Source organism: Lycorma delicatula, chromosome 11, assembly GCF_047948215.1.
Source record: "Lycorma delicatula isolate Av1 chromosome 11, ASM4794821v1, whole genome shotgun sequence".
Classification (NCBI taxonomy): Eukaryota; Metazoa; Arthropoda; class Insecta; order Hemiptera; family Fulgoridae; genus Lycorma; species Lycorma delicatula.
In genome coordinates, this window is record NC_134465.1 from 75960838 (window position 1) to 75984949 (window position 24112).

The 24112-nt window shown below is 28.6% G+C and overlaps 1 protein-coding gene across 3 annotated transcripts in view; it reads left to right on the forward strand.

Annotated features, from left to right (window-relative positions):
• The first annotated feature begins 1775 nt into the window (after nt 1–1775).
• The window catches only part of LOC142332290 (dynein heavy chain, cytoplasmic-like), a 49484-nt gene continuing 27147 nt past the window's right edge, over nt 1776–24112 (forward strand). For 2 of the 3 annotated variants that reach the window (XM_075378630.1, XM_075378631.1), the window contains exons 1-2: nt 1776–1960; nt 3864–3999. In XM_075378630.1, the coding sequence (XP_075234745.1) occupies nt 3877–3999 (123 nt within the window). In that variant the 5' untranslated portion in view covers nt 1776–1960; nt 3864–3876. Of the gene's footprint in view, nt 1961–3863; nt 4000–10390; nt 10514–24112 lie in introns of those variants that run through there. The other variant, XM_075378632.1, reaches the window with a different exon arrangement.

Genomic DNA, 24112 nt, shown 5'->3' on the forward strand with positions numbered 1-24112 from the left:
TGGATGTAGTGGGTGAGAAAGTCAGAGTTGGCTGATGTGAGATTTAGAATAGGCTTTATGAATGTGAAGATAGAAGGAAAATCTTGGTTAAATATTTAATTTAAGAAAATTTTAATATATGGAAAACCATGAAAAATATAATTTACCAACAAACATAATAAACATTGCTAAAGAGAAATATAAATCTCAAGTCATTCACCCAGGAAATTTGACCAAGAGGTTAAGAGTAAATAAAGGTGTCAGATTGCACTGAGTACTATTATTTTAAATATTTCTGATGGTAATTGATAATTTGTCGAGGTAGGGAATTGAAGATAAAAAAAGTGGTAGGATTCATTCAAGAAAATTTAGGATCCTGACTTTGCTCATGAGATATGTACACTGCCACCTCATAATTTTGTTAATATGACACAGACAAAATAAATCAATTTAGAATAGGATTCCAGCTAGTACAGCTACCATATCATTAATTGAAGATAAATCAAAATCTTTGTGTATAAATTATGCACCAAGAGATTCTGTCATAGTTACCCGATTGAAAATAATACATCACAGTAAATTATTACTCCATTGTTTTTATTAATTGCAAATAATTGTCATCAGTTATAAAAAATTAAAGTTTTTAATGTTTGTGAATGATATATACATTTTTGAACTGAATGACTACATTATGTTTTGAGAACATGCAGATTGTGTATTTAATTGGTGAATTTAAAGTGATCTAGATATGAATAAGGGAAAATGTAATAATTATATTTTTTTTTGAAGAAGAGAATAATTCTCTTCTTCAATCAGTAAAAGGAATCCTCCTTACCATAGCTGTACGACTAATAACAATATTCTAACCCATGTTGATAATGCAAGAGATTTTGGATTTATTTTGAAATTTATTTCATTATTCATTTACAGATGTCTAGGCTTCAATAGAAGGAGGGGTCAATTTTTAAAAGGGAATATACATTAGTATACTTTTATAACAACCCCTCTGTATACAAATTGTGATTGTATATAGCTCTGAGATTTAGAATCCATGTCATGATCAAGGCACTGCCTTACAATGTGTCCAACATTGGTCTCAAATTTGCTTCAAACATGACTCCAATGTTTATTCATTGTACACTCTGTCTCACCATGTGTGAAAAATTCAGAAAAAAACATTTTGGTATGAACTAATGTGATAAAACGTAAAAACAGTAACATGAGATAAGCATAGGAATGGTACACACACTAAAGAAATTGCCAGTAAAACTGGTAAAGTGTTATAGGAAGAGGGAAAGATATTTGAAAGGTGGAATAAGTGTATAAAGTAACAACATTCCTCAAAAGGAAGCCAAATGATCTTATAAAGGCTGGAATAAAATTAAAACTTGAAGTAGGACCAGAAAACCAAAATTGGAAGTTTTATCAGCATTAACAGAACTACTTAAGAATTAAAAAGGATTTCAGAAGATAACAAAATTATGTAATGGGATCTACAACGATGGGATGTAGTCAGATTTTCTTAAAACAATCATGATTACATAGGATGTTGTACCGTTTCAATATTCCATTATTGTAAAAATAATTAAGTATTTCATTATTACTTAATATTCATTATTACTTATTATATCATTATTCTTAATATTCATTATTACTTAGTTATTTTAAACGTTATATGCCCCTTATTATAAATCGTATGCTCGGTTATTATAAATCGCGGTAATTTTTTACCGCATTCTACTGGATATTTTTTGAAAACAAAATACGTGTTTATTCAGGTTATGTATGTCATTTACGTTGCGTCTAAAGTTTGGTCTGCGTATGAGACTATTATTTTATGTATAAGTTTCATTTATTAGTAATTTTTATTGTATTAGTTGTGTGCGCTTTTTAAATGATGTTATTTATAATACAACAATTACAAAACCGATTTCTGATATGTTATCGGTCATAAATTCATCCAATCATTCTCATTTGGAAAGTAGGTATTAATATTTTTGCTTTAGAACTGTTTTTAATACTATCATTACAATGCGTTAGATCTAATCCAACATTACTACTAATAGAAATACACATATATAGTATCATAAACTGGCTTACCTGAAATGTAATTTAGCCATAAATTTGTTGTACTAATTATTGGTTTCTGTTATGAAATTTTTTTTTTAACCCAAAATTGACTTATTCCTATTTACCTTACCCATTTGTTTATTTTGACAGCAATATTTGCAAACGGTCATATTGTATCAGTCATATTGGGGCACAGAATACTTTACTACCACAGAAATGAGAAAGTTTCTAAAAAATAAATTATTTAATGTTTTAGTGGCATGCACATTGTTTCATTAGTACTGAAATTAATACAGTATATTGCAAAACTCCTCCGTATTCTAAGAAGTTATAAAACATGCTTTATCATCATAAAATCATTCTACTTTCTGTCTGATAAAGATGCAGAATCCGCATGAAAAAAATTCTTAATCTTACCAGTGGATGGTGAGGTTGACTGCCCTGATGATCTCTTGTGCTTCTTAACATTCTTCAGAACTCTAGCCGATCGCTTCCTTGCTCCCTCTTCTGATTTTTCACTTGCATATATTCTCCATGTACCTTCAATATTTCTGTATAATGCAGTTTTCTATCTTCTAAAGAAGTTGTTCCCTCTAAGTTTACCGTTTTGTTTGATTCCTGCTGCTTAACTTATGTCCAAATCGTCTGTCAAAATTTGATGTAAGGTGAAATTTAACTGTTCACTCATCATCCTTATTGTTAAACGACGGTCTGATCTCACAAGAACCCTCACACACTCAACCTTTTCGTCTGATTTTGAAGCTGAAGATCTCCCTGAGCGAGGTTGATCAATCCTTGAAATCTTTTGATTGAAAAGATGACTAAATGTGAGGAGAGTAATGTCCGACTAAAATGTAAGGAAAATTTTAGAAAACAAAAGAGGTGATGAAGATTGTGATAATAATAATAATGAATAGAATTTTGGCTACAGAAGTGATAATAATTATGATTTGGACAGTGACAGTAAGGTTGAAAACATTGAAACACTTACTTCAGAACAAAGTCCTAATAACAAAGCTATTAAAAAATATTGCCAACAAACAAAACTGGAGCACAGACTACTGCTGCTTTTGATGACCAATATGCTAAAAATTTCCAGATAATGTTTTATGGCCAGTTAAATCATCAAATTTGAAAGCTATCCCATTTGCCAGGAATACTTTACATAATCTTATACGTATACCAAATGAAGAAAAAAGTAATTCATTTTTTTTTTAAATTATAGTACATAAACAAATCTGTTATTTATTATTAGCTGGTCAGAGCTTGTTTCACTTGCTATGCTTGTCTTGCAGGGGGCTTTGCCACCTGGACTCCTACTGTGTTCATTGCTCATGAGAATAATACTGATAAAAATTTTCTTTAATAAGAACCAGTGATCCAGGACCAATGGTTTTTTAGTTATGATTTTTTTTCTATAAACTTACTACCACAAAAGTAGGTGTGCACACCATAACAAAAATGGCCGTTACAGGTAAACTACTTAAATAAAAATAATAATTTTAAGGTCCTGAAACATATAGGAAACAAGTGGGTAAGTTTCAATTTTTTTTTAATTTGTCAAGAAATCAGCTTATGTTTTTTTGGGACACTTCAAATAATTTGATCCAGTTATGGAAACATATTTCCTAGTACTTCGAGAATGACTAATCGATAATATATTTGTTTTAATTTAAGTTATATTAACTGATTTAAAAAAATAATTTAAAAAACACAATGGTTGTGCCTATCATACAGTAATAATAGCTTTTAAATTCTGCTTAAGGTTGCATTTTAGTTATTTATATTTTAATTAAAAATATGTTATTTTACAGAGTGTTTCATAAGATGTTGTACCAAGCACCAAGTCCACAACGTAAAAAAGAGCCTCCACCCAAAGAGAATAAATTAAGATTATTTCTTAAAAGAAGCAGTGAACCTCTTTTGAACCTACAAAATGCTGCTCAGCAGGTCTGTTTATTTATTTACATGTCTAATGTACTTGTAGTTATTTTGCTTTGACCTTTTTATCTAACTTGAATATTACAGAACCATTTAGAAACAAAGAATGTTTTAAGAAAGTTTGTACGATACTATTTGAAATAAGAGATTCTAAACGATAAACTGATTTAAAGGATTTTTTATAAGTGCGACTTAAAATATTTCAACTTGTTATGTTTTTGGTTTTCAAAATTTGTTTGTTAAACTTAATATAATATAACATTAATAATAAACTGTCATTTAGATCTTTTATCAACTATATTAAGTTGTATACAGTATTATTTTTTAGTAAAAATTATACTATACTTTTATTTTTACTAGTGTTATATCTAATATTTTAATTTTATAAGGGTTATTCCAAAATTGACTTCCAATTGATTGGTAAATATTGAAAATTACATGATTTAGAACCTACATATTTACATGATCATACCACAATCAGGTATTTACTGGACCTTGACACCTTTTAGAAGACACTTGTCGAGTAACTTCATTACTTGGATACCTAATGAGTTATGATCTTAGTACATGAATTCCTTATTTATTTAAAAATGCCAATTACCCAGCCATTTTAATGAATAATGGTAGAAAATAATTATCAAGTCCAGGCTGTAACAATTTGGTAAAATAAATTTCTAAGCAGAACTGTGAAAGTAAAGTCTTATGTAATCTCTAGAGTGCGGGTGTGCATTTGTATACCAATCTACAATTTGTTTTGATTTCTGATAAACTTCTGATATTATTATAGTATCAGATTCTATAAATTCTCTCAGAAAAAATTGCATTGTGGTTCAAAATATTATACCCAATATTTTCTTAATCAATAGGGCCTGCTTGATTTTTTGTAATTTGTTAACTAAACGAGTGTGATTCCACCGCTTATACCGTCTTAGGTTGTTTGTTCAAGAAACTTTAATCATGTCTCATCACCAGACATAATTCTGTTAATATATTCATCCCTTGTTGTTGTACGACTGAATGATTGTCATGAATAGAATAAAATAATAAAAAATGACAATCCTTTGAGTTTTATCTGTAAATTTTATCAATCTTACTTAAGTTATAGAAATACAATCTGCTTTTCATTATTCTCATGTGACGATTTGGTAATAATATTTGTGAGTCACTTGAGAGTTCTGAAATCATTAAATATTTTGATCTGTGATATATTGAACTATTTAAGAACGTTATCACTAAGTGTTGTGTTCTTTACCTACTTTTTCATGAAAATCTAAGTGGCTCTTTTTTAATTTCTAACATTAATTCCTCATCAGTTTTGTCACACAATATTATTACTGTTCAGTGGTAATGTACCCTTACATTTGTAAAAAAAAAAAAAAAACATTCATGTTTTATCATCCGTTCTTTTATTAGCATTGAACAGAATGGTTGGCTGTGATGGGTTGTAAAAAAATGATAGAATGATAATAGCTCTAGTAAAGGCAGTTACTTTTAAACTGATTTGAATACTAGATTGTGGATACCAGTGTTCTTTGATGGTTGGGTTTCAATTAACCACACATCTAAGGAATGGTCGACCTGAGACTGTACAAAACTACATTTATATCCTCTGAAGTAATATCTAATGGTGATTCCACAGGCTAAACAGAAAAAAAGAGAAAATAATGATAATGGCTACTTTATATTCATTGTGTTGTTGCTATGGCAACCGGTTTATTTTCAATATCTAATTGTAAGTTAATTTTGGGATAGACATCATATTTTTTTTTTTTTTATAAGATAAGAACTCTGTTGTATATATATCAGTATTTCTCACTAATTACAAAAAAAGAAATTATGTTTTTTGGGGTGTTTTAAGTTTACTAATCAACTTTACAAGCTGCAGTAGTATTAAACAAAATTAAAGACATTACTTCTTATATTAATGTATATCATTATAATTTTATTTAAATATTTTTACACTAGTCTTTTTAAAGTTACTTTTTTTAATATATGTTAAAAAATCTTGTAGTATTTATCATTTAAATGAGAAATAATTGTCTTATACTGTGTAATTACAGTAATTCTCTTCAATCAGAATTGGGCCTACTGGTAATTTGATAATAAGATTAATATTTTTTTTTGTATAAATAATATATACTTATTTAATATATATATTTATATTATAAAAATAGTATATTTACATTTAAAATTTACTATAACACAGTAGAAACCTGGTAGTCTGAACTTGAATTCTTACTAGTGAAAATCTGCATTAATCAGAAGTTATATCAATTTTTATGTAATTGCAATAAATGAATCTAATAATTATAATAGTAAAATTATAAAAAATGACAATTTAACAGTTAAAATAATGTATAGGAAAAAAACAAAAATGGGATATTATGTGTTTTATATATATATATATATACAGAAAGCACTACATATATTAAAAATATCTGTATTTTATATTCTATGAAGTTGTTTTAATTATAAGCAACAAACTTTTCGCAACATTTATAAAACTTATGCAAACATTGCTGGAGTTAGTTTTTGTAGATTTTCTTAAAATTTTTTAATAGTAATGATTGATTGGCACAACCTTGTATAATTTTTTTAATTAAGAAAGAAGAAAGAGCCAAGTAAGAATTAGCTGATGTAGAATTAGCCTAGTCAAGAATGTAGTGGAACTTTTCAAGTTCTACAAGAACTTCTTGATGTTATTTAAAAGTGTTGATTTAAAATTTTTTAGGTTGTTAAATTTTTACACAGATTTGAATACTAGATCGTGGATACCGGTGTTTTTTGGTGGTTGGGTTTCAATCAACCACACATCTTAGGAATGGTTGAACTGAGACTGTTTAAGACTACACTTCATCTTATGCCTCTACCTATGATCCCACATGGGGCTTCAGTATGTAGCAGTTCTCTAAGAATCAGTAAAATGGTTCTACCTTGTGCACCAAGTCAGTTGGGTGAAATGTAATTGGTGCATTCCTGATGAAAATCTATTGTTCTTGGCATCCCTATGGAAACAGGAGGTGGTCAGTTTATTCGCATGTCCCTCAGGCAGTCCAAACTTTGATTGAAGACTGAAACTACTGGTCAATAAATAGTACTAAAATATGTTCTACAACTTAAAGATATTTAAGCACATGCAACTCCCTCCGGAAAGAGGAGCACATTGCTTCCTCCAAACACTAGGGCCCTGGAAGGCATATTCCTGTTAGGCCAAAAGGCACTAGAACTGAAAGGGCTTCAGGGGATGGACTGAAGGGGAATCACGCCAGGAGTACAAAGTTCATATGCACCTAAACTCCCACATTCAGCCCCGGTCAATTATTTCTCTTTGGTCTAAAGAACTGAAACGCAAATAACAACTCCGTCCATAAATAAAAAACAAAAATCTATAATCGCCACTAAATAAATAATGACCCGTTCGATAAACGAAAGACCCAGCAGCAAGGGACATTCATCCAGGCTCTGCGATTAGTAGGGAGATAATAAAGTTCCGCTATCCTTGTGTTCTGTTCCTTAAAGATATATTTGGGTAACAGAAGAATTAACTCGTAATCTACCAAGGTAACAGCAAACATCACATTCATCATCAGATTCAGTTACTACTGGTGTGGGTTACAGATAATTAAACTCAACAGTAGGTAGGTAATTTTGGTGATGTAATTAAGCTTAAGAAGTAACAAGTGGCTTTGATAGTATAACTTAAAGCTAAATGAAACTCATTCATTCAAGGAATATCCACACAAGGTTGCACAATCTCTTTATTGGGAAGTAAATGAATTACTTTTTGAAAACATTTCCTAATAACGTGTTATTACAAAAACATATTAGCTTTTAAGAATTAATTGCAGATTTCACATAAAATGTTAATTTTATTGTTCTGTTTGCTTTTTCTTCTTCTATATTTTCTTTAGAAAATTAATTTGAGAGGCTGTGAACAGTCTGCATTAACCAGAAGTCTAGACTTCTGGTTAATGCAGACTGTAATTCAGTCTAGACTGAAAAGTCCAGATTAACAGGTTTATACTGTATTTAATCTATAAATTATTTTATAATTGATTCATAATTTATGCAACGTACATTTATTATAATAGAGAAATTATAAGATAATAGTGTATAAAATAATTTCTAATTTTGCTATTATCTTGATTGGACTACATATCTAATATGAACTTCCATGCTGGAATGATCGGCATCCTTCCTCTTCAACCATAAAGTGCAGGGTTCAAATCCAGACAGATTTCACATTTTTATACAGAATAAAATTCATCTCATGTTCCACAACATGATTCATAGTTACAACCAGAATAATTATTACTGAGCATTAGACTGTAATTACTATAATAATATTTCTAATATTGAGGTTACCATGAAAAGAAAAGCTTGTCTTTGAAGGGTTCTAATTTTCAAAAACACCTAATGATAAAAATTGAGCTTTATACTTTATTAAAACTTATTATTTTCTGTGATATTATTATTATTATAGTTCCAATTTATTTAAAGACGATTTAAAAAAAAAATTGTACACAAATGGTGTCCTATTTTTCATCTGCTTTCTTGATAGTTTTACATTCTGTGATATCATTCTAGATTGTGTAAAAAAAAATATAGTATTTGGTGTAAAGGTAGAACACAATTTAGACTTGGTACTTTCAATATTTGTTATTTCACTGTTAACATAATGAAGCAGAACTGTATTTTTTTCTTTCAGACAATTAAAATTCCTAACAGTTTCGATATAAACTCTTGTTTAAAATTTTTGAAACTATGTAAGTACTTTAATAATCTTTAGCAAAAAAAAGTTCTTATTATTACCAAGAATTGGATTAGTGATTTAAAAAAATGACTGCTTTGAAACTGATAATCAGAAAAAAAATGTAAACAGATGAATTTTATTTCTTTATACTAGGACACTATTGTTTTTATAAATTATCTTTTTTTTTCTTTTTTTTCACAATGCCTCTTATATTTAGATTTAATTTACTAAGCATTTGCCACCATTGGCACCATTAATACAATTGTATAAATTAAAGTTCCACTTACCAACAAGTTTCAAAATGTATTTCCAATTATTTTCGGAGGTGATACTCCATTATCAGGGATTTCTTGTAAGATGTTAATTCAGTTTTCAAATGTATAATTATATTTAAATTAAAAATTGTTATGTTCATAATAGTCGGTCTTCAAGAAATAAACATTTTTACACCAATAAGACTGTAACGTCACATTCGTAAGATGTTTACGACGTTTTATATTTAATGATTTAACATCATTCTACATTGAGCAGTCCGATAAAGATTACTTGTCATAGGGTATGATAATGTTTCCTGCCTTTGTGGCAATCGTCAAACTTCAGTCAGTGCTTCACAAGTATTGAGATGGACACCATTCATAAGATCTCCTGAGCTGCATAATCCACACGCAGGGATGTCTGCCACTTCTATATAGGTTTATCCAATTCTATATAGGGGAGTACTCTAGCAGTCATGTCCAGAAATGATCCTGAAACAGGCTACAGTGACACTTTGCAGAAGGTTGTGGGGAATTCTCGCATTAGGCAGCAATAATGAAGACCATTGCTTGGCATTAGCACTGGTCGCACGTTTTTTGTTTGCCTTTACCTTCACCTTGTTCTGTAATAATCTTTTTTACCGTACTGAATTCAAGAGGGGCCTGTGGTTGCAGTTTCTTGGAACCTTCTTTTGCCAATCTATCCGCCCTCTCATTACTCCAGACACCACTGTGACTGGGATTCCATTGCAGCATCATGGTCCAACCGATGTGTAGCAGCTCTGCCATCATTTCTCTTCCTTGCCAGACGTTGACAGATATACTTATCTCTAAAGAAGTAAATGCCCACACCGCCGCTTGCGAATCAACAAAAATAACTGCTCTATTTTCCAGAGGCAAACCTTAGCTGTTTTAAGACCAGCATGATAGCGCGAAATTCACCATCAAATTATGATGCAATCATTCCCACCGGTTCCGATATCTAAAATTTTTGAGAGAAAACTTTGGGGTCACCATTATCACATGTGCCACTAGCAGATCCATCAGTGTAAATTTAGAACCAGTCTACAGCGGGGTGCCACTTCTTAATCGTTTCCAGGACAATAGCTTTTAATTTTGTTGGCAGCATCTTACTCTTGCCCACAGATTGGACCTGGTACAACCTCCCTGCAGCTCTAGGTAAGGTAATATTGTCTAATAGCCATGCTGGAAAAACTTTCCTGTCTTCTATATCCAATTCATATGTCCTGGTTAACTCTTTTATCTTTACCAACAGGGACATTTGGGTCTTCAGTTTTTGGTGAGATGGCTTATAATTTTCCCAATAGTCTATGCCGAGGCACCTTATTTGTTCACTGAACTTTATGGCTTCAATGTTTCTTTTAATTTCCAGTGGGTACTACTGGCTGTCCACTGGGTTTGGAGTTCCATTGTACCTATTGGAGAGGACCGGCAACAGAGAGGACCGAGTCAAGAATTGCAGAGCTTGATTCTGGATCCTATTTAATTTTTCCAAGTTGGTACTAGACGATGTTGAGATAAGTTCACTTCCATACTCCGTAATGGGTCTCACTTAAGTTGTGTAGGCTTGAGTTAGAACACTTTCAGTGGCTCAGTCGCTATTGAGTTTGTTTCTGGGCTAGTAAGGTGACCACGATCAGTTTAATGTTATCCAGGGGAGGCAGCTGATTCCACCCCTGTTATATATCTAAATGAAATCATATTGCAATAGTTTTTCAATAAAACATTGACCACTGGAAACAATATAAAAAGTCGGGTAAATTTTATAAATAATTTTACAGAATTTGTGTAAGTTTCCTTTAAATATCAGGTGTGATAGGAAAGTTTTAAGACCGGGCTTGTAATTTCAAAATGGCAGTAGATATAGGCTATTGTGATGAATCTTCTTCAAAATAGTCCCTTTCTGACTGAACACATTGACTCCAACTTGTTTCCACTTTTGAAAAGCATTCCTGGAAATGTTCTTTCTTAAGGTTGTTAAGAACCCTCTCCATATTTGGTCAGATGTTTTCAATCGAGTCATACAATTACCCTTTCAAAAATTTCAATTTTGGAAACAGGCAGAAATTAGCAGGGGCTAAATCAGGGGAATAGGTGGGTTGCAGAAGTACTGGAATTTGACAAAAAATTCCGCAATTGAGAATACATGATGAGCCAGTGCATTGTTGTGGTGGAGGACCCAGTACTTGTCTCGCCAGAGTACAGGCCTTTTCTTCTGCAAATTTTTACGCAAACACTGAAGGATACTTTCATAGTATTCCTGGTTAACTGTCTGCTCCCTAGGTGCAAATTCATGTTACATGATACTTGTAGAATTAAAGAAAACCACTAACATTGTCTTAATATTCAACTAACTTTGTCATGTTTTTTGGTTGTGGTGAAGTTTGACTCTTTCACTATGATGGTTTTGTCTTTGTTTCTGGGTCATACCCATAAACCCATGTTTGCCTGTAATTACCCTATTCAGCATATTTGGGTCATTTTCAGTTCTATTAATCGGTTCTTGAGACACTTCAAGTCAGTGTTGTTTCTGCTGATCTGACAACAATTTCGGAATAAATTTCAGACACTTGACCCATCTTTAAATCTTCTGTTAAAATTGAAAAAGTACGTGGAAACTTAGAGTCAATTCATCCAGCTATCTCCCTAAGTCTATGGTCAGAGCGCACTGAATTGCAAACTTTCAGAATGTTTTAGTGGTTTAAGTGAACGGCCAGTCCTGTGGGTCATTTTTTACTGTATCAAGGACATCTTTGAATCTGTTGAACCAGATAAAAACACTTGACCAGCTCAAACATTTATTCTAGAAAACTGTTTTTAAGAGTTCATCAATCTCTGAAGCTTTTTTCCAGTTTTTAAACAAAATTTTACATAAACTTGTTCTGTTTTTCATCCATTTTGTGAAATCAATCATCTAAGAACTGAAGACAAGAATTTACTAGGATGCATTCTATACTGAGCAAAGTTATCATGTTGATCTTTTCAAGACATTTCAAGGACAAAACAAGCTTCCCTTCTATACTCGTGGGCAAACCTACCTCTTCCTATTGAGTAGTGGCCGCACCTGTCTTAAAACTTACCAGTCAATATATTTATAATATTAAATTTATATATTTATAATATATTTATATTTATATTTATAATAATTATTAAAATATTATCACAATTATTACACAATTACATGCAAATAGTAAAATATGATAACATTTATATGTCATTTTTAAAGAAAAGGTGTAGATTGAAAAAGAAAAGTTTAATTAATTAACATAACAGTAACATATTACACACACAAAAAAGGTTTAGTTAAATTTCATTAAATCTTTATACCTTTTAAGAATAATATATCCTGAACTCAAGCCAACATACATACAAAATAATCAGTAACAAAGAATTATTTCATTAATAAAATATATATTAAAGTTAACATAACAACATAAATGAAATACAACACAAATTTATGCAATATAAAACATAACAATCTTACATACACGTATAAAATTAGAAACAAAACAAAACACCTAAACCCTGAAAATAATAAAATATACTTACAACAATAAAATAACTAATCAACAATTAGAGCTACAAAATGTAATTCACTACAACATTAGTATTTACAATAAATCTTTAAATTAAAAAAATTTAATTTATCGCATTTAAACAATTTTTTAATTTAAATTAATTCTTTTACTCTTGTGATTTACTTTGAAATATTACATACAAACCATTTCTATACAAATGGGGTACAAAAATTTATTGTAAATGCAAATTCTGAGATTAATTCATGCATTTATTTCAAAGCGTATAAGATGTGCTTTTTATTAACAGTTAATTATATATATATATATATTTTTTTAAAATGAACTCTTAAGCCATTAACTAAATGTATCCCAAATAGAAGTGGAATGAACTATGTTTAGGTAAAAAAATGAGTGGGGGGGGGGATTAAATATCCTTCAAAAATTTATAGGATCTGTAAGGGAATTGAAATGGAAGTGGGCTAGTCATTTAACAAGATTTAATGACAAGCAATTATCAGAATGAACACTTTTACCAAGAAAAAGGAATACAGGAAAGCAAGAGTTGATGTATGGATGAGTTGAAGGCAAAAACCATTTAATTTTGATGGACCAACGCAAGATAGAATGTAATAGGGCAAATTCTTCCTTTTGTATATACTGTATTACACATAAATATATTGTACTTAATATACACTAAAAGTTATAGATTTAAGCAAGTATTTAATAATTTTTTTTTATAACAATTTATATTACTATTTCCCACATTATTTCCCAATTAAAATACTGCTGATTTTACCACATTTTTAGATATAATGAAGAGCAGATATAATGATAGTTTAACTAGCAAAGAATCTCAACTAATCACAGTTTTTATAAGACATAAATGAAAGTTGTGAGCTTAAATGTAGCATGAAAGTTACACAGTATTAAATTTTGGATGGTTATTCATTATATTAACATGACTTCAAATATATTTTCTATTTGAAAGTAAAATTATTTGACAGTTTTTGCTGCCAATGTAGAGAAATATGGAATTTCTTTTTATGAATAAAAACTTTCTAAACTTACCAGAAATAACAACATAATGAAGTAAACAAAAATCATCAATGGATGAATGTTTCTTTACAAATATTTTAACTGTTTAGTACTGACATGTTTTCAGAAAGTCCTTACATTTCTTGCATGAAATGTAGGCTTAGTTGGAAATGGATTAGAACTTGTACCTTTGTCTAATTAACTATGAAGATTTTTAATAATAGCAGCGTTCCAGGCTTTTCCGTGTACATAAGTGTATTTCAATTTGTATTTATGTAGACTTTCCTCTAAGTCCACCTTTGTTTTTTCATTTAGCTAGCCAGTTTTCATTGATTTCTCTGAATCTTCACTTTTAATTTCCTTGTTCATCATGATTATTGAAGTCCATATTTTCAATTTTTTTTCAAACAAGATAATTTTATATTATAAATTTTAATTTGTATTTTATGTTAAAACAAATTCAAAGTTTAGAAAGTGGAACCATACAGATTTGCAGTAGTTCTACCTGGGTGTTTGAAGTGATGTTGGCATCGCTAATAGTACAGTGGAGGGGATAGTGTTCTGTTAAGGCATTATATGTAGGAAGAAATCTGTTGCTTTGTTGGACTTGTATTGTTAATTTTTCATTCTTCATTTCCATTTTTTATATACAGTATTCTTCAATACCAATTGCTTTTTTTGTTTATTTTATCCTGTCTTTTAATTCATTCTTGTCTTTGCAATGCTCCAGCCAAAATCTAATGGCAGATTAAGATTGAGGAGTGAAATTAAAAAGTAAAATCAAATATATAACACTGAACATTTATAACAAAATAAACTGGGAGAAACAATTAAAGATTTCAATACCTCCTCAGAAAATTTTCTAAAAATGAAGAAAAATAACTTTTAGAACAATGTATACAATTTCAAGAAATATAGCAGTTTTCACTTATGTATAAAACATTGATGCCATAAAAGACATTATTAGCAATATTTTTAAAACTAAAGAAAACAGATCTGCAGATAAATTACACGCACAAAAGTTCATGGAAAATTCCAAGGAGAATTGGTTTCAGATGGAAGAACAATGAAAATAATGGAAAATTTTGGTAGAATACAATGGTGTAAATTTCAAATGAATAAATTATTTATAGCAAAAGAAAATTTACGTATAGAGGAAAGAACAATTATTATTTTAGAGGAGTCATACATTCATTCAGTGTATGAAAAAAATTATGGTTGGATGATGGATCTATTAATGGCTACAAAAATCCATATCCAGGAATATTGTATTGATATTGTACAATATCAATACAATAATATTGCTGATATTGTATTGGTGTACATTGGCAGTGTTGCAAGAGATTTGATTTTTAAACTAGGCCACAATCAAGGAGATTGCTAGAATATGAATGCCTGAGAACTGCAAAAAAATTACAGGAAACAAAGAAATAACAGTTAATATCAATTCTTCTATATTATTCATTTTTGGTAATTAACAACAATCACTATCATAATGTTAAATTATACAAGATGCAGAAAACAAGAACTGTTAAGAGTATAAAGAAAAAATATTTTGTGCTCAGCAGATATTTAATGAAATAGTGTAGTTAAATAAGCTTTGCTGTAAATAGTATATAGACAAAATATTGAAGGATCTTGGTCACTATTTGTTAAGATTCCTATTGCACCATCCAGAACTCAACCAAATTGAGCTGATTCAACCAAATTATCATGGAAGAAAATGTGTCACATTGGCAAAATATAATAAAAGAAATGACTGAGAAATTTTTTTCTGAATTGTTAACTGGTTATTGGAAGCAGTCCTGTGAGAACATAACTTAGAAATAGAACAGAATTATTACTTGATTGACAGAGTTGTTGACAAAACTAAAAGATTTATGATAGTGAAAACAATGATGGTAGCACCAGTCAGTTATCAGTGACAATGATATTGACATAGATAGGAGTGAGAGGCTAAATTAAAATAAAAAAACCTTACAGTGGTCTCATGTGCATGTAATGTGCATTTTTGTTGGCATTCCTTGTATCTATCCACTGATCCAACAATCCATCTCCAGCCAGCGCGTCAACTTAGCTTTCTAAACTTTGATGAATAAAAGGATGTTTTTCTTGTGTGCAAAATATTACCTTTTAGTTTAAACCATGTTATAACAACCCGTTATATATATTTTAAATTGTGTACCTTTTATTTGTTTTGTAAATTTTCTAATAATTTTTATGTATACTAATTGTAATATTTTCTGTGATAGTTTATACGTTGTATTTGCATGTGTGTATAAGTATAGTCATATGTTTATCTATATGTAAAGATTTTGGTGGTGATGTGAAATTTGTGTAGGTTTGCTATTTTTATGTGAAAAAGTGAATGGTTATGTTATCAATATTATAAAACTTTAAGATGTTGGTGGTTAATGTATTTTTAACAGCATTATTTCTGATTGATCCTTACTTAGTCATCTTAAAGCTTTCTAGCTGTAAGAAATGCCTACACAAAGCAAACCCAGTTAGGATATTTTATAATTGAAGTTTGGGTTGGTAGATTTACAAAGATGTAACAGGCTTTTTGCCTAATATATATTGATAGCAAAGGTCTAATTTTATGTTCTTTAAGTTTAGTTATTAATGTGTTTTGTATTACTATTAAACACTTTGTAATTAATCATTTGATTAGTGCACTGCATGTTGACTTTTTTTATCTAATATGCAAGTTGCTCAGAATTTTTTTCCATAAAAAAATGCAGTGTGTCATGATAATATTTTAGTTGTAAGCAGATCTATGTTATGATAATGGTAATGGTGTAAATAATGGTAAAAAAAAGTTAGTAGCTTTCTGTTTTTATTATAATATTTGTAGACTCTTAATATGAATGATTGATTATATTAGGTCCAAAATATTATTATTTTTTTTTAATTATTAAAAGCTGCAAATAAACAATTTATAAATAAGCTGTTTTTTCATTAAAATTTAAAATTTTTGTATGGGAAAGTTATAAACTAATTCTTGACAAATTTATTATTTTTCTTTGTGAAATGAAGAATACATATTTCAATCATAATAATATTATCTTTATATTTTAAATATCTTCAGATGGGTGTCATTATAACCATACTGCAATAAATTTTGATTTATATACATATACAGGCGTATCATTTTTATCTCTTTTAATAATGTGTCTGTCTGACCCTGATTCTTATATATGCAACATAAGTTTCTTGCCTTATAAACGCATTGTTGTTTTGACAGAGATGTGTTTTTTATAAATAAAGTTTATTTTTCTTAAGTCCTTCAAATGTTTTCCTTTTTTTCCAAACTATTTTATTTAATTTAATGTTTGTTTATTTATAACTTAGGAAAGAATTAAATATTTGTTCTTTTGCAGTGCTTGTGTAAATACAATTGTTTATAGTGGTCGCCATGAAATATGAAGTTTGTGTTTAAACTATTCTATCTTGGTTAAAACAAAATTACACAATAAAAATGAAGGTATCATTGGAAATTGCAATTATTTTTGTGTTAACTGCCCGGCTGATTTTAGTTACCATCATTCATTTGAAAATTAGGGATGTACAACATTTGTAGCAACACATGATTGTTTCTCGATAATTATAATTGAGATTTAGCCCAAAACTATTATTATTTATTGTACAGGTTTCAAGTAAATTCATCACGTTTTGGTTAACATTGGTGTAGAAAAAATAAATTTCTGCATAATCAGGCATAATTTTGTAGAATTCATATTTGTAGTATCTGAATTCATAAACATTCGCGTTTTACGGTGAGGATTATTTACAGGATCATAAAATTCTATTTAAAAATATGGAAATATATGATGAACTGAAGAAGCCATCCGAGTGAGCGGTACAGTTTCAACAACTGTGTAATATATTCTGTTTGTGTTTTATTCATGAATCCTTTACATCACTACATGTGTTAATCGGTATTTATTTTAATACCGATTATACAATTATTACCGAATACAATTATTACAATTGTGTTCATTTCAAGTCATGCATGAAATAAAAAGAGCCTTACTTTAGGTTTATGGAACAAGTAATAAAATGATAAATAACTAATAAAAATAATGAAATTGTTAAAAATACAGTTGTTTTTAACCGTTGTTTTCATATTTAATTATTATTATTCAAATACTGTTGAAGTCCTAATAGAATTAAATGTATGCCCCTATTCACAGATAAGAGCTTGTTGTGTAATACCAGGTAATGTTATAGTAGGATATTGCTATAATAAATTGTGTAATGTTTACTGATATGATTTTAATGGCGTTTTGTATTCTGTTATTCTTTTTATACAAATGAGTCTTTGATAGAAATATTTTGAGTAGTAAAAATAAAAATATATGGAAATAACACCAACAGTAATAATAATAATAATAATAAAATAGAATTTACATTTGTAATAGTATTTACAAATATTATAATTTATAATATTAACGAAGTATAAAGTAAACTGATGAAACTGTGTGAATTTAATATTAAACCATGCCTGCATGTCACTGGTCTGTATAGGAACAAATAGGGTGCATGCTCAACTACTAGTTGCAACTGCTTTTTTAATGATTATTTCATACCTTTCCCACCTCAATTAAAAGCTTGATATTAAATACTTTGTTTTCAAAGTACAGTCATCTTATTCAAATTGCTTCAATGATTACAACGATGTGTTTTTTCCTGTAAAATATTGATTGAAACTAAAGATAAGGTTGTCTTGTAAAAAACGCTCTGCACGCTTAAATAATTGTAGTTTTGGGCTAAATTTTAATTATAATTATTGAAAAACAATTGCTTAGTCTACCTCCAAAAGTAGAAAATTTTTATGTTGATCGGTTTTGATTTTATAGTAATTCAAAGTTGATGTCAAAAAAAGTGAAAAAAATCGTGATTTTTCCGCTTTTCATGTCTCTAATTTTAAGCAAAGGATGGAAAATAATATTGGCCCAATCCAGTTAGCATAAAAATAATTGCAGTTTCCAATGATACCTTCATTTTTATTGTGGGATTTTTTTTTTAACTGAGATACATTAGTTTAAAAACGAGCTCCATCTTTTGTGGCAACCACTGTAATTGTATTTATACATCTATCAAAAGCATTACTGTATAATATATATTATAGTACTGTATATTGCATTGTTCAGAGTAAGTTTGTTTTTTGTTATCATGAATTTCTCGTAAAAAATAAACCAATCTATTTTCGTTAATTAGAAATAATCTGTAGCTTTAAGTATGCTTTTCTTATCATAATTAATGTTAATCTAAACAAAGTAAAATAGAATTGAATTAACTTTGTACATGTTTTTATTTTGTAAAACAATTTGGTAATCACAAGATGTAACAATTTAATTCCTGGAATGGCTGCTTCCTGTCACTCAGGTGATTATTTCATAATAGTGTTAGTAATTGTGTTATTACGTGTTTTACTGAAGGTATAGATAAACCTTAATTTGATAAAGCCGTTTGTTTGCTAGCGATTGAAAAAAATAAAGATGTTTCTTAAAAATGAGTGATCAAAATTTAGAGCAGCAGACATAAATAAAATTTTGTATGAAAATTTGTGAAACTGTTATTAAAATGTTGGAAGTAGCATTTAGTTCGCATGCTTTGAAAAATTAATGGTAGAACATAGTGGAAATTCTTTAGTGAGTTCACTATGCCCAAAAAAAAGTATATCTTTTTATTTCAAGTAGTCGATGTGTTTCTCCAATCAGAAGTGGATTCAGTATTATTCAATTCAAAAGGACCACCAGTATTATTGAACAGGGACAAATAGTCAGCCGACAATGCTATTTAAAAATACTCTGCTAGAAAGATTACAAGATTTTCTTAGAGGAAAAGACCTGTGTTGTGGATTGATTAATGGATCATACATTACAACCATGGTCCACTATGTGGTGGATTCATTGTGTGAATTTCTGTTAATAAAATTGAATACTAAGTATTCTTCTTAGTCATATGACTTAGTTTTCTGTGATTTCTGGCTTTTCCCAGATTCAATGAATTCTTTTCACAGGACAAAGATTTTCTGAGTTACCCATTGCATGTCATCAAGGAACTTATTATTTTGGAAAAAAAATTCATTCCAGGTCTCTTTCAAGAAATAGAAATACCGTCATAACCAGTGAAGAACTACACAGTGGGAGTACTTTGAAGGTGACTGCTGTAAATATTAGTCTCAGGTTGTTTTTTACAGGTGCATTTCAGAAGTTAAATTGTTGTATCTTGCACATAAAATTAAATGTAATTCCTCTGTATGTCATTTATTTGTTTCCAAAAATAATGCCCTTAAGCTGTAATTCTAAATATACATGCTACATAACCAAAAATTGACTATACATTTTTTATTTACTTAAATTTCTCATAAATCGGCTAATATTTATCTGAATTTTATTTCAGTCATACTAAGTTACTCACTGAAGTGCTTTCTTGTACATATATAACATGAAATTTAAAAGTAAACTTTTGGAAAATGTTTTCATTTTAAAATATGTACAAAGTATGTAATCTTCTATTAATAAATTAGTTGTGATATTTTAGTTTATTTGCTTGAGCCAAGAGCAGTAATTAACCAATTTCAATTTTAGAATATTCCTTTTTCAGACTTCTATAAATACTGTCAAATTACAAATTTTTTCAAATATGTTTGATGAAAACTGCAGGAGAGGCACATATATTTAAGCAAATTCATTTAATTTTATTGAAACTTACCACACGATGAATGGACTTTCTGAAAACACGTCAGTACTAAACAGTTAAAATATTTGTAAAGAAACATTCATCCATTGATGATTTTTGTTTACTTCATTATGTTGTTATTTCTGGTAAGTTTAGAAAGCCATTAATATTTGTTTTATTCATTAAAAGAAATTCCATATTTCTCTACATTGACAGCAAAAACTGTCAAATAATTTTACTTTCAAATAGAAAATATATTTGAAGTCATGTTAATATAATGAATAACCATCCAAAATTTAATACCGTGTAACTTTCATGCTACATTTAAGCTCACAACTTTCATTTATGTCTTATAAAAACTGTGATTAGTTGAGATTCTTTGCTAGTTAAACTATCATTATATCTGCTCTTCATCATATCTAAAAATGTGGTAAAATCAGCAGTATTTTAATTGGGAAATAATGTGGGAAATAGTAATATAAATTGTTATAAAAAAAAATTATTAAATACTTGCTTAAATCTATAACTTTTAGTGTATATTAAGTACAATATATTTATGTGTAATACAGTATATACAAAAGGAAGAATTTGTCCTATTACATTCTATCTTGCGTTGGTCCATCAAAATTAAATTGTTTTTGCCTTCAACTCATCCATACATCAACTCATTTGCTTTCCTGTATTCCTTTTTCTTGGTAAAAGTGTTCATTCTGATAATTGCTTGTCATTAAATCTTGTTAAATGACTAGCCCACTTCCATTTCAATTTCCTTACAGATCCTATAAATTTTTGAAGGATATTTAATCCCCCCCCCACTCATTTTTTTACCTAAACATAGTTCATTCCACTTCTATTTGGGATACATTTAGTTAATGGCTTAAGAGTTCATTTTAAAAAAAAATATATATATATATAATTAACTGTTAATAAAAAGCACATCTTATACGCTTTGAAATAAATGCATGAATTAATCTCAGAATTTGCATTTACAATAAATTTTTGTACCCCATTTGTATAGAAATGGTTTGTATGTAATATTTCAAAGTAAATCACAAGAGTAAAAGAATTAATTTAAATTAAAAAATTGTTTAAATGCGATAAATTAAATTTTTTTAATTTAAAGATTTATTGTAAATATTAATGTTGTAGTGAATTACATTTTGTAGCTCTAATTGTTGATTAGTTATTTTATTGTTGTAAATATATTTCATTATTTTCAGGGTTTAGGTGTTTTGTTTTGTTTCTAATTTTATACGTGTATGTAAGATTGTTATGTTTTATATTGCATAAATTTGTGTTGTATTTCATTTATGTTGTTATGTTAACTTTAATATATATTTTATTAATGAAATAATTCTTTGTTACTGATTATTTTGTGTGTATGTTGGCTTGAGTTCAGGATATATTATTCTTAAAAGGTATAAAGATTTAATGAAATTTAACTAAACCTTTTTTGTGTGTGTAATATGTTACTGTTATGTTAATTAATTAAACTTTTCTTTTTCAATCTACACCTTTTCTTTAAAAATGACATATAAATGTTATCACATTTTACTATTTGCATGTAATTGTGTAATAATTGTGATAATATTTTAATAAATTTAATAATAAGAGTTTTATGCATTTGTTTATATGTTGAATGTCTCATAATTTATTTAAAAAAAGAAAAATTAAGTTACATTTTAAAGGTTAAATTGTTGTTTTATGTTTCTTCTTTATTGCTGTTAATTATAGTTTGTATTTTAATTTATTAATTTTGTTTAATGAAATAGTAATAAGTTCATCTTAATTCTTAACCAAACATATATTTTCAGTATTTTTTAGATAAATTATTTTTTTCTAATTTGATAATCATTTTTGTTCTTAAAAAAATTTCATTATCATTTTATAAATATGAATATTGTTTTTGTGTATTTTTAGTAAAACTGTTGTTATTTAATTTGGGGCATTTATGTTATAATTTTTTTTGTAACCATGTTCCATTTTTCTTAAACTATTTTTTCCCCTGAATAGTTCACCTTGGAACACAAATCATTTATTTATTTGCAGTTGTTTCTTTTTTTCTGTTTTTCTGTCTGCCCAGTACCTCTTCATTCTCTCTGATATCTCTTTACTTTGTTCTTCAGAAAGTTCATTGCTGTTCATGGGTTTTGGCGCTTCTTGGAACCTTTTATTTTCATCTTTTATTATTCTCTTTAAAATTTATTTTTCTCTTATAATTTCTGCAGTTATCTTCAATTCTTTTAGGTCTTCTTGGAATTGTGTGAACCATTTGTCCGTAGTTTTTTTACTTTGGAAGAAATCAAAAATTTGTTTAGTCGATATACTATTATTCATTCTTAATAAATAGGAGTAAAATGGAATCTGTCTTTTCCTAATAATCTGACATTTTTTCAATTTTAGTATAACATTTTTATTTGAATTAATTTTACCTGATTATTTTGAATTTAAGACTAAATTTTTTGTTATTATTTTCGTTTCTTTTTCCTTGTAGATTTTCTAGTAGACCTTAGTTGTACAGTCTTAGGGTTTCTGCTGCATAGAGTGCTTCCAGCTTTATCACATTTTTATAGTGTTGAAATTTTGAGTTCCATAAAGACTTATATGTGGTTTTCATTTGCTAGAAAGCTAATTCCATTTTATTAGCGTTAATAGTTAACGCTTTTTTATCTAAATAATTCTGACTGATCCATGCTCCGGGATATTTGAAATTGTATACTTAATTTATTTTTTTAATTATTTATACTAAGGAAATTCGGGCAGTTTTTATCATTAGTCAAAATTTTTGTTTTCCCAAATGTGATTTTTAGTTCTATTTTAGCAGCTTGTTTTTCTATTTTTTTAGTATGTTGTTTAGCTTCATTTCAGTTTTTAGCTAATAATGTCATATCATCAGCGAAAGCTAATCTTTAGTTCTTTAGTTCCCACTCTTATTTCATTATTTTTGATCTAAATTTTTGTTCCATTCTCTACTTACCTTTTCATTAGCACAGTAAAAAAGTAGTGGAGAAAATCCATCTCCCTGTCTTATGCCATTTTTGATGGCAAAAGGATCTGATAATTCTCCCAATTCTCTTAATTTACTGTAATTTTAATTTACTGTAATCTATTCACTTAAAATTTTTATATCATATTTGTGATTCATTTTTGACAAAAAAACAGTTCCTGAAATTTTCATTTAACTTTTTACAGCATGTAGTGAACTGCATCCAGCATTCTTAATGTTAGTGAACTACTGCAACTAGTTCATTAAACCGGTCTCTGGTGATTATTTTATCTTACCCTTTACATCTTTCAATTTTCAGATTACTACTTCCCGAGTTGTTTTAGGTATTGTGAAATAATAAATTATGAGTACAGTTTCTGTTAATCCAGAACACATTTTTTTCCTATATTTATCAGTATGTACTATAGTTTTTATGGTGCATAAAAATATGAAGTTTCTTGTTTTGGCAGTGGTGCTCATCTATTAAAATAACTATTGGCATGTAAAATAAAAAAATGTAGACTTACCTTGCTTCATCGATCTGTCTTGAAATTTTGTTTGTTTATCTAGTTATGCAGTTTAGGATTTTAACCCCACGATCAGGACGTATTTTAAAAAATATAACTGCACTGATATTGTTCATATATTTCACGATCAGGAATGTGCTTTTCATGTGGCATGTTATTAAGAGTTGTCTGATAAATATTTTTAATAACTAATGTGTGCACCACAATTTTGATTATGAATGTATCATATTAATGATAACCATTGTTATATCACGTTAAAGATTAATAAGTATTAAATCATTTAAAAAGAGCATCTGATTAGTGGTGTTGACATGATTTAGTCTATTTACTTTAAAAAT